Source organism: Hibiscus syriacus, unplaced genomic scaffold (genome assembly GCF_006381635.1).
Source record: "Hibiscus syriacus cultivar Baekdansim isolate YM2019G1 unplaced genomic scaffold, ASM638163v2 tig00112276_pilon, whole genome shotgun sequence".
Taxonomy (NCBI): Eukaryota; Viridiplantae; Streptophyta; class Magnoliopsida; order Malvales; family Malvaceae; genus Hibiscus; species Hibiscus syriacus.
Genome location: NW_024063291.1, coordinates 10,285 through 26,343, shown reverse-complemented (window position 1 = coordinate 26,343; position 16,059 = coordinate 10,285). Strand labels below are relative to the sequence as shown.

The 16,059-nt window shown below is 35.9% G+C and overlaps 2 protein-coding genes and 1 pseudogene across 2 annotated transcripts; all 3 read right to left on the bottom strand.

Annotated features, from left to right (window-relative positions):
• Positions 1 to 1,224: 1,224 nt before the first annotated feature.
• Positions 1,225 to 5,771, bottom strand: LOC120177019 (protein NLP2-like). Its single transcript, XM_039183284.1, is given in 9 exon segments — positions 1,225 to 1,667; positions 1,670 to 1,753; positions 1,756 to 1,968; positions 1,971 to 2,039; positions 2,042 to 2,314; positions 2,770 to 3,787; positions 3,882 to 3,929; positions 4,201 to 4,580; positions 4,583 to 5,771. Coding segments are annotated over 9 exon segments (2,847 nt in total). The 5' UTR covers positions 5,082 to 5,771; the 3' UTR covers positions 1,225 to 1,404.
• Positions 5,772 to 9,826: 4,055 nt separating this feature from the next.
• On the bottom strand, positions 9,827 to 10,751 carry LOC120177020 (annotated as a pseudogene).
• Positions 10,752 to 11,768: 1,017 nt separating this feature from the next.
• On the bottom strand, positions 11,769 to 13,930 carry LOC120177021. The gene is made up of 4 exons (XM_039183285.1): positions 13,858 to 13,930; positions 12,495 to 13,197; positions 12,307 to 12,390; positions 11,769 to 12,009 (listed from the first exon to the last, which is right to left on the bottom strand). The coding sequence occupies exons 2-4, from the start codon at positions 13,195 to 13,197 to the stop codon at positions 11,912 to 11,914; spliced, it is 885 nt and encodes a 294-aa protein (XP_039039216.1). The 5' UTR covers positions 13,858 to 13,930; the 3' UTR covers positions 11,769 to 11,911.
• Positions 13,931 to 16,059: the final 2,129 nt, after the last annotated feature.

Here is a 16,059-nt window from a genome sequence, read left to right as displayed (position 1 = left end):
TTGTTTGGAGCTGCTGCTGTTTGGAGCTGTTTTTGGATCATGTTGCTGTTTTGAACGTGCTGGCACTGTTGTTGTTTTAGAATATGTTGGATTCTATTGTATTTTCTTTCTCCTTGTAACTCTTTTGACTCCATTATCTTTGCTGGCTGTGTGTCAATCCACTAGTTTCTAACAGGTTTTTAAGCCTAGGCTGTGTTTGGTTTTGACAGTTGCGAGTTGTTTCCTTCTATTTATTTGTTTCCTCCCAGCCAAAAGTATAAAATCAAATAGCACCTCTCTAAAATGTGACCACCGAAGATACTTGTACCAAAAGTAAACGGTAGAATTCTGAAATAGAATACTCGTCGAAGTCCTATAGCCTATAATATACGTGAAGTAACATCTTACATTAACCATGTAATACGCTACACTAAATACAAATATATATTAAACATGAGATTTTGGCATGCATGAAAACGAAAACTCTATAAGAATCATTACTGGACACTGTTGATGTGTTGCGTTCAACTGTTTATCTGCCTGTGCTTCAGAAACACAACGTATTATTAGTAAATTGTTGTATATTGATAGATATTTGTACACCTAATGCTCATTTGATTTGCAGGTGGTGCTGAGTTTGATGGGTGCTCCCGCAAGAAATATTGCTTAGAGATATAACCTTGGAATTGACTACCAGAGTTTGCAGAGAACCCCTCATTTCTGCAAAAATTAGTTATAATAAAGTCTTTGAACGTTTATTTTAACATCCCTTGACCACAACGATACATGCAGAACGTGTCGGTTAAATTATGTAAGTGGTCCTTGTACTATGTAGAAGTTGTGTATTTCATCCCGCTACCTCAGTTAGTAAGACATGGCTTTCGTTTTATGATACCTGGATGAATGAGTATGAGATGGATTAATTAAAGCTTTGCCACATCTTTCTTCGAGTCTCGTAATCTTTGTACTGTATAAAGTAATTAAAACTAATTATAAGTTAAATACAGAATTTGGTTCATATAACTATTTTTAAATTATTCGAATATTGTAATTCGGATCGTATTTTGGATTCTCGGTTTTTCTTTTTCGATTCTAATCTCCCTTCTTCCTCTCAAAAACAACTAAGCAAGTACAATTGAGTTATGATAAGAGATCGTATGAACGAAATTCGTGCATATAAGCATACTCAAACTTGTAACGAGAGAGTGCATTAAACTAGTTCACGAGGCATAACAGTGCTTAAGATAAACATAACAAGCACAATCCTCGGTCAACGTTATTGACTTCAACCTAATTTACATGCTCTTGTTGCAGAGTCTAAAATTCATGTGTCCCGATTCCCTCTAATAAGTAATTGGACTGCGTAACTGTTTGTTACAAATGATATAAGAGAGAAATCCTCAACAAATCGCTACGACCATCAAATTACTTGCACCGGAACCTTGAAGGGAGCTGACGGTGACCCCTGGTGTTATATGGCGCACTGCTACCGAATGAACTTCCAAGATTCGGATGAGAAGCTTGATGAAGGGAGATTTTAATGGTGTGACTTTGAGATGATTTGTGTATGTCTATACACTCCTCAAGGTCAGCATCGCATGTCAAAAGAACCCATTCGCTGTCATCATCCAGGTACTTGAGGTCCATTCTGCTCAAATCTTTGATACCAAATCGCTTCACAATCTCTTTTGCAATTCTTTAAAACCCCAAATCGGTTGCAATCTGAACCGTATCTTAACTTCTCCGAACGTTGCTTTAACTCTAAAGGCACCCCGGCTCGTAAATTCTGGACACTGCTTTTCGGCAAGGGTGGCAGAGTCTCGAAGGTTGGAAGTTCGTTGAATGTTCTATGGCTTTGGGATCTTGCAAGCAGCTTAGGCTCCTCTTGATTTAACAAGTGCAATTCAACATGACTCTGAGCTCTCTTCATCACTACACCAGGGTCTTCCACCATCAACCCATCTGCATTACATAAGGCATCAGTACTCTATTATGCTGTTTTGCTCCCGTGGAGAGACAGGTAGTTGAACCAGAGCTCTGGCTACATGAAGAAGGTGGAGTCTTGGAGCAGCGACTCCTTGTAGAGGTTCAGATGGCTTTAAACGGTTACTGATCTTGAATGACGAAGAAGGGCCATTGCCAGAAAGATTTGGCGAGCTAAGTTCAGGGAAGCTCGAATAGAATGATCCAATTTTAATGGCACCCTCAGCACCCTGGACTGAATCGATGACGAGTTGTAGTTTCTTCAAAGAATGGCCTACCTTCTTAATTTTCCGAGAAGGCCATCGAGTGATCCCATGTTGCCTGCATATCCTTTTCAAAGTAGTAGGACACACTGCAATAGAATGAACTCTGTTAAGCAACTTTCATCGAGACAAATTGAACGAACTACTAATGCAGGATGACAAAGCATTTGTATGTATCACCCGAAAATGAGGTATGGTAACAGAAATGTTGTAGCAAGAATGCGAAGGAACAAACCAGTCCGATAACATCATAAAGGCAATATGGCTGCCATTGTTCTACGGACACTTCGTCTTTGAACCTAACTTTTCGGTATATCGATAAAGAACTTGAGTGTTTGAACTTATATACCACCTTTATCGATATATACTAGGCTAAATCAATCTCTATCTTCAAAAAATACATTGCTGCTTCTATGCTTATACTCAAATAGTGATATTTATGAGGAAAAATTACTTCAGCTATACGATCACTTGAAAAACTATGGTTGCATTGATCATTAAGTAATAATGCGTGGCGTTTGTTTCTAATGAAATATTTTCCTACCACCAATACTCTTAGCAGCATCTTTAAGACTCCCAGCAAAGTACTGCCGAAGAACCTCCAAGCTGATTGTCTTTTCCATCTTGGTTCGTCTCTTCTCACCGGCTCTTGTACCTGCCGAAATGTAACGACCGCCAGAAGCAACGGAGTCACCGCCACCTCCCTCAACGCTAGATTTGGTTTCAGCGTTTTGATGAAGCTGCTGGAAATCCGAAAGTATCTCCTTATTGTGCAACTCTAGTTTAGTGTCTTCCCAATGGGTTGTCACCTTGAACTCTTCTTTCGGTTCTTCCTTTTGATATTCCCATGAGACGGAAACGCCTTTACCCTTCTGTTGGGCCTCCATCATGTGAGCAATCCATGATGATTCTTCCGGAGAGTTCTCTTTCAGAGAAGAAACCTTATATTGAATAATTTCTTTGTCTGATCTCCCGTCTAACACGGTGACTTCTTTAACTGGCAGTATCACTTCTTCCACAAGCTCCTTGTCCACAACTACATGCAAACTCTGGCAAGCCTGCTGCATAAAACTGGACAATGAGTTCAGCATCTGCTTTTGTGCTTCACTGTCAAGGCAATCTTTCGGTAAGAATAACTCCAAAACAAATTCAACCGATCGAGTAAAAATGCTTTGTAGCGGGATAGCTACAGCGCCGCGTAATCCGAACATCCTAGCATGGTGAGAGAGGGGATAATTTGTCTTACTGAAGACCGTTATATCAGTTGCAAAGCATTGTTTGTTCGTAGTGAATGCTCTGCCAACTACACCTTGGCCTCTGAACAGGTGGTGCTCCGAGCACGCCTCAAGGAAATCCGAAAAGTCTGTATCGGCAACGAAGCAAGCAGCGTCCACAGTGGAGACACAATGATAAAAGTTCTCGTCAGAGTGGCGGCATCCGTTTTTACCTTGACTAAGGCATGGAGCCCATGACAGAGCCAAAGGAAGTTTATATGTCTTGCAGACAGATCTTAGAACCTCGGCTAGCTCGGGCAATGCAGCTTGGTACAACTCGTTGCAAACCTGCAAATATAGAGAATGTCCTTCGGTCTCGGAAACAAATGATAAAATTCCAAACCATTGGAAACGATATAGGTTTAAGATACCATTCATTTACCTCAACATTAGGAGGAGTGAAGCTCGGAGAGCTCCTTAGATCGACAGCCTGCAAAAAGATTCGATTTATTTAGAGTCGAATATGTCTAAACAATAAGCAACCATAGAGAAATGAATAGAGTTATAAACAGATTCCTGGCCATTGGCACTTCTGAAGGTTTTTTCCTTAATTTATTTTAATTTTCTTTTCTAAAATGAAAAGTCATTCTAAAAAAGCATAAAACAAAGTTATAATCATTGAAGTGAATAGGGACGGTGCATTAAACTACAGAAGAGCTTCAGGTGATAAGCAAAGAACATGAAAAAAAGAACAGTTAGACCTCAAGAGCTTTGCAGACATGCTCAAGCTCGGGACGGTAATTGATCTTTTGAGTAGTCGTGACGAGCTCGACAACACCCAAGCAAGTTCCCGTGGCTCGTTCGAAAACAGGAAGAGCAAGAGATCCCCCAACATTGTACTCCCGAGCAAAACTAATACGAGGATATTCATCGCTTTTGAAGAAACGAACATCGGGTGTCCACTCAGGCAACTTCCCCAAAAATACACGGCCAGGCAACCCGACTGATTCCTTCGAATCCTCCTCGGCTGGGAAGTTATAGGATTTGGAGACATCTCTAAAGATTTTGAGACTCCTGCAATTCGTATTGAGAGAATATGGCTGGCCTTCGGTTGTAAGAACATGTTTGCCTTCTCTTTTATAGGCACCCAGATTTGGATAAGGACATCCCTATCTTCTGTAGATTCCTTCAAATATGCAATAGCCTGCATTAGCCTCTCTTTCACGGAAGATGACGAACCGGATTCCGTGCTCGGCCCTATCCACCATCTACTGCCTAACTCAGTGCCTTGAACTATAAAACTTCCAGGTTGTGACAATGATGAAGCATTTCCATCAGCCGTCCCGTTTGGTGATTGACTTCCAGAAATGTCCTCAATTGTCATATAACAACGGGGAGAAACCGGTGTTTCCGACTCTCCGTGATACGTTTGATGCGAGTTTACACTAAAAGGAACTGTATCACGCTCAATAAGACCATTAGAAGTCGAAGGACCAGGCTGCATATAGTTGAAACCATCATTAGTCTCCAACCAGCATCCTTCAAACAAGAGTTCATCCATAAAATCCAAATCCATGGCAGCATCCAAATACGTAGAATTCGGCGTATACCCGCCGGGACCGGCATCGCCATCGCCTTCCATGTACAAATTCGCTTCTAACGGAGCCTATATGTATATTAGATTCGAATCATAAACACTATCATGACCCGAAACACAAAAGCAGAGTAAAGATGAAAAACAAAAAGAGGAATTTCCAGGAAAAGTTCCTTCCGCCGGTATCGAAAATCCCAATCTGTCCGAGGTGCAGAAACATCGTCAGCAAAAAGTTTGTTTGGATTCATGAACTGCAATCAGAAATGCATTTCAGAAGGAAGAAACCCTCCATAGTTTTTCATCCACAGTTAATCAAACACTGAAAATACTATATCTATATATATATATATAATCCTGGATTGTATTTCCTACTTTTAAACAACTCAAAACATCAGTTGACTATAAACAATTGATCCCCACATGTCAAACATCAGCTTTCATATACAAAATAATCACGATCATCGTGCTTTGAATTTGTACTTTCAATAAGTCTAAATTTCCCCTCAAGAAAACCCCATTTTTTGCATACAAATTCCAAACCGAACTGTTAACTAAAAAAGGTGAAAAATGAAAGGAAAGGGACTCACTTCAGGAAGAATCTATGAGGAAAAAACCCAGATTGGTACTTTGGGTCTCTTTGTCTGTGTACTGAAAAAAGACCTTGAGTGAAGCAGAATCAAAATCTAGAACAATCATGTGTCCCTGTTGGTTCAATGACACTTCCTTTTGTTTTCCTTCTTACAAAAGGCGAAAACAGCGCAAGTTGCAACGAAGTAATCAGTTTTTTCTGGTCTCTTTGGGCGGTCGTTCTTATAAACAACACTCTCAAGCCATGCGCGTGTAGGATCTTCTCTATGTACAAAACTTGAAGACCCCACGTTAAATTTATCATTTTTATAACACGATATATAAAGAGCAAGTGTTGCAAAGGTAGCAGAGCAGAAGACAAAACAAAGATGGAAAAGAAAAACATAAAAAAATCTGGTTCTTTGTTGTTGTTTCTTCGTGCATCAGTGTGATTAGGCTGAATTTAACATTTTAAATTATTTCCTTTTTTTTTAATTTTGGGGTTATGTTGGTTGTTCTTTAGCCTGCTGAGATTCCATGTGATTCATATATATTTAATAGTGTTTTTGTACTGTTTTTCTGTTTAATCCAAAAGGTTATGGTTTTGATTTTTTGTTAAAAACTAGGTTACGTGAAATAGATTCTGGACCCAAACCTGTTTTTGTTGAAGTTCATTCATTCATTTGACTCATCATTCTCGGACAGCTACGTGTGTAATTAAATTTGGTGTTTGAATATTCTTATTGTATTTATATACGTCATAAATGAATTTAAGTTGCGTTATGTTTCCTTATATTATAGCTATAAAAATAAGGTTTAATACATTTTTAGGTACTTAAGCTATATCTTAAATTGATTTTTGGTTCTTAAAGAATTTTTCGTTAAAATAAGGTGTCGAATGTTTTTAATATTATACTTTTAGGTATTTAGACTATAACGACATGTTAAATTTGATCGTTACTTGACACATGTTACGCTTATAAAATTTTAAAAAATAAAAAGATTTAATATTATAATTTTAAAAAAAATATATTAAAATTCTACTATCGATCGCCCATCGTCGGTCCCTGGCCATCACTGTTGACACCATCAGAATCATCTCGCTGCCTCAACCGAAATCCAGTCCCTCGTCCACTGTAAAACTATGTCGATCATCGTGAAAAGCGTCACGAATGATCGTTGATTTTCTACATTTTCCTTCGTTGTTTTTCGACGATTTCGATGGTTACAGCCAGTCATGCGTTACATTGCCGCCACCATTAAATTCTTTGCCCTACTATGAACAATACTTTGTCAGTGGTGACCCTTCGTCATCAGAAGAGATGGGGATGAGAGGGAAAAGAACAACACATGGGTTTGATTTTTTTAAAATAAATAATATTTTTATTATTAAAAAATAAAAAAATAACAGTAGACACCTATAATTGTAATAGATAAAAAAAATTAATATATTTAATTTTTTAAGGTTTTATTTTGTCTATTTTCAGATTTTAAAATCTAATTCTAGTTATTATAATTATCTCTTTGTTAAATTTAAGCAATTATTGTATTACATTTTTATTTTTTTAATTAATCTAAAAAAATTATAATAATATTAATAATTAAATTTGAATTTTTAAATCTCAAAAATGGAAAAAAAAATCTTTTTAAGAAAATTGGAAGATTAAATTTTGAACGCAGGAAGAGCTCAAAGGCTTGAAGCATATTTTAATTTTTGTTTATTATTAGTTTTTTTAACATACTTTTTTATTAATAATTTATTCTAATTCTTATCTATGTTATGGTAAATTATTTCAAAATTAATACAATAATTAAAATTTTCTTCTATTACTATTTATGTAATCAAATAAAATTAAAATAACTAAATATCAGCTTTTCAAATTTTAAATTATATTCTCTCAAAATAAAAAAAATTATACTTATAAAAAATTCTCACTAAGTTGGTTGTGTCACGGGCTAATAAAAATTGATTTAATTAAAAATATATTTTAGAAAACCAACAATTAACATTATTATAAAAATTTATTTATTTTTCATAATTTTATATATTTAAATAAATCGATGTTTACATAATCTATACATAAAATCTCTATCACTCCACTAATAACCACATGTTAAATAATTTACATAAAATACACATAATTTATTTTTAGAGATTTTTCAAGGATACAAGTATAATCATTTTTTTAATTTGAACACCGAATATTCACACGAACCTACCTCAGTGGTTAAGGGAATCGTCAGGTGCGGATGCACTAACCCCCTAGGGGTCAAGTGCATCCTAATTATTTAGGAAAAAAATTGAAATTTACTATAATATGTTAAAGAAAAATAAAAAAATTAAAAAATTTTGCACCCCATTATTTTTAAAAAAAGAAAATTAAAATTTTTGACCCATATTTATAAATTTTTGTATCCGCCACTAAAAATAGTTATTTTTCCTAGAGATTAAAGATTCGAACACTAACAATTATAGAATGATAATTAAACGTTTTTTTATCAAATAATTAAAAATATTTAAAATATATACTATCTTCCAATCCCCTTTTAACTTCCTTAACAAAGCACACACAGAATATTCCAAAGGGATTAGGTGCGGAGGGAATGCAGAAAATGTGGCTCTCAAGATCTCGGGAAGCCGTAGCCACGACCTCTCGAGTCGCCGCATACACTCTCCATTAACCACAGATTAATATAATTTCATTCTTTAATAATAATTAACTAATTTCTAATTAAGAGCTGCAATTAAGAATAGAAGATGATGACGACGATCAATTTAGCAGAAAACAAGGGTCCCTCAACACACGGGCAGCCAATCAATTGTTTGCTTTACAGGAAACACAATCAGTTTTCAGCTTCAAAGTATATCATTTCAACACAGCTCCTTGTTAAAACTAAGAAAATTTATACGTACTCTACGAACAACGCTGAATACTATTAACGATGAATATCATTAATTTAATTTATAAAAAATTAAAATATTAAAGGTCTCGATGTATAATTATAAGTTAATTCAATTTTTAAAGGTAAATTATTTAAAATAAAATATCAATTACATTATTTTCTATAATTTTTTAACAATAAAAAGATTATGGAAAATAATATTTTATTTAAAATAATTTAACTTTAAATTCTTAACTAATTTATAACACTACGGTCAATCATTTAGAATTTTAAATTTTATAAATTAAACTAATGACGCTCAATGGTGTTCATCGTCAGTGGCAGACCCGTCCTTAAAATTATTTATTCATGCTTCCTTCCTCAACCATTTTAATCACTTCTGTTTATTATAATAATTTGATCCGAATCCGGCATGATTCAATTTTATAAGGTAGTTTTTTTTTTAAATAAAAAGATGTAGCTTTTAAAAAATATTTTTTTTTATTTAAGTCCAGTCAAGTTTAATTGAATACGAGTTTCGGCCTAAATTCAAGTCGGATAGAATCTCCTTGACCCGACCCAAGTCATTACCATCTCTACTTCTCCCACTAATTCAGTTTTAATACGTTTTAGAAAAAGGAAAATTATGGAAATTTTTTATCCAAATATTTATTGAAAAATTATAATTCCTACTTAAAAGAAATGTTGGGCTGTGAAATTTACAGGGACGAACTGGATTGTTCCGGATAGTACAAGGGATCCATGATGACAATTTCTTAATCATCTAACAATGCCTAATTTGTTATTTGCTACTTGGATCAATGAAAGATACCTGCAACATATTATTAGATTCAAAATTTATTAACAAATCTGGAATCATTGACTTCCACTCGACACATTTCATCATGTCTCGCAAGGCAGGTGGATCAGTGACGAAATCTCCATTATTAATTATAAAAGGATTGATAAAGACTGGTTAAAAAAAACCCAGAAATCATATGGGTATTTGGTAGAGATTTTATTGAGAAAAATGATGTTCCTGTTACTGCTTTGATTACTAGCTTGTGTTTGAAGAAACAAATTTGTTCTTCCTGGAGGTTGCAGGTTATCAATTCTGTGCATTGAGTTCTTATAAATTTCTGAGCACAGGCAAAATACTATGGTTATTTTTGCAGAAACCAAGGAATATATATATATATATACAGAATAATTCTAATCCTAGGTTACAAGTCACACACAACTTTACCATACATGTTTAAAAGTATTAGTTAGGACACCACCAATTAAATTCGGATTTCAGATAGAAAGGTGCCTGTCCTAAGTACACTGTGAGTCCGCCACTGTTAGAGACTTAACCTTAAATCCAAAGCTAAGCTGAGTGATTTTCAAGAGGAGCGGGCAAATTCAGGTCCAATCCACAATCTTCCTTTGGTGCCAAAAGGTTGAGCCCTTGGTTCAGCAATGTCTCGTCGTCCCCTTTCTCCCAATGGCACCTCTTATTCCCACCCAAGGCTTGACCACTAGAGAACACCCTCAAGCAGATGCTGCATTTGTGACCCCAAACAATCATCAACTTACTATCACCTTCCGCTTCTTCTTTTGCCGTGCCGTCGTCGTCATCGTAACTGTCGCTTCTTGTTATCGCGAAACAGCCCTTGATGTTCTTGTGGCTATCCCTGTGCCCTCCAAGTGCTTGACGTGACCCGAGAACCCTCTTGCAACTCGAGCATTCGAACCGGAAGTTTGAACCCATATGTTCAGAAAAAGTCTCGGTTTCTTGAGCCTTGGGCTTATAACTTGTACCACATTTGCTCTCACCGGCGGGGGAACCATTAGCCAGCATCAATAAGGCTGCTGCTACTTCATGATCGTCCTCCATCATCAAGGCCTCCGTACTATTTATCGGTTTGACAAGCCGGCAATAATTCGGAGGGGGGTTAATTCCGCGCCACTGCCGCTCAGGGTGACATCTCATGTGTCCGAAGAGTGCTTTCCATGACCAAAACTTCTTCCCACATTCGCTACAAGGAGGTGTAATCTTTGGTGCAGAAGGGTCAGGTTTTTTGGTATATTTCGGCCTGGAAACAATGCTAGAACAAGTCGGGAATCCACCAACACCAATCTTTATCAATTTGGAGCGTTTCTTCCGGGCTTCGGATCGTAATTCCCAGCGTTGCTTGACGAAGAAGGCAAGCCCGGGATGCTATGTTGAGTAACAGAAGAAAGGAATCGAACTCCGGGATCAGATGATTCGGTGTTTTCATTCATTTTCAGAAGACATCAAAGAGACATTGGACAGTTGAAAGAGGGAAAATTTGTGAATGCGTTGATGGCCTGTTTACGTAGGAGTGTTGGCAGTTTCTTTCGTTATGGGACAGGGAAGTTACGAAGTGGGCGGTTTATTTTCAGTTGGATGTCGGAAACATGGGTGGTTACGTTTGAATCATGCTTCACTTTCACCAAATTTAAAACGTGCCTCGCTGCACACGGTTAAGCCATAAGCATGCGACTTTGTTCATGGATAAAAGGCAAAAATTATTTACATATTTATTTATAAAGGAGATCAAAAATATATCCAGTTTTAAAATTCGCATGTCAAGTGTTTAGTGGTGTAAATGAACAGAACGTTCGATGAACTGTTTATAGATTATTTGTATAACGTTTATATTTATTTAATAAACAAAAGAATACAAACATAAATATGTTTGATTTATTTATATTCATGAAAAAACTCATTTACAGGCTCGTTCATCGATTTGTTTATAAACTCATTTACTCGACTCTCTTTTTCCTTTTATTTTTTTACATTTTAAATATTGATGAAGACAAAGGTTAAATTGAACACATGGTGAATTTGGAGTTCAAATTGTTAAGTCAAATGAGTTTAAGGACTAGTGGTGTAGTTTCACCATTTTTAAAGAACATGTTCCTGAACACTAAACGGCATATTGGCGAACATGTTCGCAAATGTTAAACGAACCAAACACGAACACTTTTAAAAATAAATAAACAAACATGAATTTGATATTAAAAATTTAAATGAACATGTACATTTAAAAACAAACAAACATTAATGTAACTTTTAAGCCCAATTCATTTACCCCCTACACGTGTCTCAAACTAATAATCTTATTTTATTTTGTTTTAGGGGGGAAAAGCTATATCTTACATTTTGTACTTAGCCAAATCCTATATAGTTAATCCCAAAAGTTAAATAGAAAAAGATGGAAATTTAACATGAAGGATTATGCTTAACAGTAAAAAAAGGATCATTTCACCACAATATGACAGTACAACCAGAAATTGATAATTTCCCATAGCTTTTGCTAAGAAAAAATACACAGAAGATAATCCATGTTCGTGCATTCACTCTCTATAAACAGGCTACAACTTTTACCAGACTTACTACCTTGTAGTTTGATCCCCTTTCATTTGCATGACTGATCTGTTTGAGTGAAGGGTGCTTGAGCCATCTTCGTAGTTTTCCCGATGACATTTAAAATGCCGACACGCTGCAACTCTTTCGCTGGGGACAAGGAAATTTTAGATTATATCAGATCCATGATGTATAAATGTAGTCATAGATGCTAAAAGATCAATAAAGGAAATAGATGGTACCATAGGAATCCCACTAATTCAAGCCCATAAATACTAAATCACGGCAGCTAACAAAGATAACAGGCACCACATCACTTCCCAGTTGCAAAGGGTGGTATGTTATAAATATGGTATGCATTGAACTCGTAAAAGCCGAATAAGTTTAGGCATAATGTTTATATCTATACTTGCTGGAAAGAATGAAGCGCACACAGAGATGAATTACCTTCCTCCAGTGAGAGCTGAATTGATCTCTTTTCCAGCTCAACAGCATGTCTGCTGAGTTCGACTGCAGAAAAACGTCGAAGCACTGAAAAGATAAAATGAATAGATCGTAAATCAGTATTACAAGATTTTCTTTGACAAACTGAGAGAGTAGAATATGGTAAAGATTGATTCATCACATGGACATACTTTGGGTATAATCCTCTAGATTGGATTGGTCCAACTTTTTCAGTAGCATCTGCAAGTGATAATATCGCTCTTCCCAATGAAGTCTACTAATTCCTTTCGGACTATCGCACAAAGGGGTAGTGGCAACAACTGGAAGTTGATTGGAGTCTAAGGGTGTTAATTTTGTAGCAAACTTCCCAAGAGGTAAAGGTACTGAAGGTTTGGCAGATGAACTTGTTAAGGATGCCATCGGAAGGGGTGTAAATGCTGGAGAACAAGAAACCTTCGACTCCTTTTTTTGGGATTTTAGTAGGTTAATTTCCTCCGTTTGTGTAACTTGCCTCATCCGTTGAAAATTACTTGTGTCGGTACAATCAAAAGCACTGCTTTTGGCTAATTCAGTTTCACATTTTCTCCGGACATAGACAAGGTGTCCATTTGCAGCAGTATTGCTTGGAGATTGGCATTGTGAGGGGCTCAAAGGACATTCAGGAGATGCTCTCTTAGTTCCGGAGACCTTGATAGGATCAATTCGAAGTCCTCCATCTTTAGAAAATGGGGAGCTTCCAGTGGAGCTGGGTACGACCCTAATTTCGTTCTGGAGATCTCTCAACGGTGTCTTCTTTGCACCAACTGGATGTTGCTTATCACAAGTGGGTGAGTTATCCACTGGATTCACGAGTCCGAATTCACTGAATTTAGAGTCCAGCATTTTTTGAACCATCTGATGTTGTTCGATTCTGGTAAGAAGACCGAGGTCATAATAAAAGAATCCAAGTTAAAACGAATAACTAAACAGATCGGTCAACCAAAGTATCAGTACTAGCGCTACAACTTGAAACCAAATTAAAATTGAAATTCATCAAATTCTTCATCCATTTAGGTTTAACTTACTTTTCACAGCAATAGAAGACAACAATGACAACTGAACAAACAATATTTTCACTAATAAATGACAGAATTGTAGATTACATCAACCAAAGCAGAAATTAACAGACCAAAACAGAGAATCAAAGGTGAAGACAAACACATGCACACTAAAAACAGCATTCGTTCAATTTCTTTGAATTATATCAACAAAAAAAGCACATTACAGATTGCAAAATTTTAAAGACCCAGTGACCTGGGTGCTCCATCTAACGTGTTAATCAAAATTTCGACATGGATTCTGCAAAATGAATTGATAGAATATTACCCATTGAATCAAAATGCAGAAATTTGAACAAAAATCGAAATATTTATTTAAGTTGATCATATTCCAACAACTACTCAAAATTACTAAACGAATGAAAGCGAAAAGGAAGGAATTAAGGAGATTGAGCTGCTATAAATGAAATACGTGAAGAAAACCTAGAATTAAAACAAATTTGGACAAGACATTTACCTTAGCTCATTGAAAACGCGGAGGAAGATGAAGAAAGATGGGTTTCAAAAACAAGGAACTTTGCCTCTCTAATCGAGTAGTTCAATTTACTGATTAGTCCTTGTGTACTCTTTTTTAAATTATTTTAAGTTTCTTTAACGGGTCTTGGGAATTTTCGACGTTACACCCCTAATCTTTGGAGCATTTATTAAAATTCCCAGCTTTTCTAACAATTGTTAATAGGTCAAGCACGAATCGAGTGACTTCAATAGTAAAATAATTGTTGTTATTCCTTGAAGTCTCGGATTCGAGCACCAAGAATGTTAGGGGTATGAGCATTCCCTGTCAAATAGTTAAGATTTATCTTTCAACAGGATTAATAGAATAATTTATATAGCTATTAAAAATCAGGTGCCTACAAAATTTTTTAAAAATTACGTTGGCCAGATAATGTGGAATTTTAGGGAAATATCAGTAGGCACTGAGCTGTAATTCAAATTAAGAGATCTTCAAATGGAGCATAGCAGTAAGATAAATTACAAAAATAATTTACCTAACTTTTAGGATGCTTCCATTTTGATCACTAAAATTTCAAAACTTGCAATAAAATCATTAATCTCTTAATTCATTTTCATTACCGTCACTACCGTCAAATATAGTTAAAAAATATTGACATTATATGGTAAAGTTATTTCTTCCCCACTAAAATCTTAAATCTCCCAAACTTAAAATCGACCACCACCATTGTAGGAAATTAAGAGATAGTTTATATTAAAAAAACCCATTAATTATTTTTTTGAACAGTAACCTCTTAGCAGAATTATTAGAAAAATATCCTCCAAACTGCACACATAGGACTATCTCGCGTCCTATTCAGTGTGAGAACGTGTCTCTCTATCTACAAGGCGTGAGGAATGTCCGGCATGGACGATCTTTTCAGATGACGTAATTTAATATTGATATTTAATACCTCGTATTTTACGTAAAGCGAGGTTCCCGAGAAAATGAACTTGTGTGAGAAATTTGTCGTGAGTGGTATTCAAGGTACCTCGCGTTTTCCAACACAAATCTCATGTGTTGATACGCATGTTCGGGTATTTAATCTTGAAATTTTAGACAGTTAAAAGATTAGAGGCATAGTCTTTGATTTTTTCTTTCAGTTGAGACAAATATATAGACTTACGAGATATCGCAATCGGGTTGAAAATGGTTTCAAAGCTTGTTTTGTGCATGAAGAAAATGGTAAAATAGTTGGGTAGGCATATTAATGGGTTTTTTCTGGTAGTTAATCTAAAAAATGCATAATTTCTAATAGAAGAGGTGTAACATCGTATCTAATTTTTTGATTGAGAGTAATATCGGTACACACAAGACATTGTGATCGAGGTAAAATCACGTTCAAAATGGTTCTAAAGTTTGCTTTTTCACTTGGAGAATATGCTAACAAACTAATTGAGATTAGAGCATGATCGATTAGGACATTTGTTCTTCGAGTGTCCGAGATTCCTACAAATACTACAAAGCTTCGGTTATCCGGTTCTTTCTCGATGGTCGACCAAATCTTTATCATAATAAATCCTCGTTGAGTGTGAACAACCCCCTTTTTGGTGTTGTAGTGCGAAATCTAGACGTATTGTATGTTCATCATCTGGATCCCTTTCGTTTCCAATCAGAGGAAACTCATATCGGTACACATTGGATATGGTTTCCAGTAAGTACACATGATCAACGAACTGTATGTAGTCAATCCTTACAGAAGAACAAGCGGCAATTACATATGGAACAGATATTTGAATGTTTAAAATACTCTGCAGTCGCATGATCTGTCATGTAATTGACGACGTATCCATTTTGCTGTTGCCTTTGAATGGCCTGGAATATTTCGAAACATGAAATTAATTTTGTTCGAAAGAGACCCATGTTGCACTCATCGCGTTTGAGTGCTGCAAAAAGTTTTGTAATTTTTTATGGAGGTTTGGGTGGATTATGTGACCACCTGCAATCCACTCATCTACTTTCCTTCCCAAGGTTGCAAACATGGTTGTCAAACGATAATATGTCGCTTTGACAAAGGAAGTGATAGGAAAATGTCTCATTCTCTTCAGTGATGAATTGATTACCTCAACCAAGTTCGTTGTCATGTGACCATATCGTCTGCCCCCATCAAATGACCGAAGTAATTTCTCCATTGGGATTTTAGCAAGGTAGTTGTTGCTTCCTGAT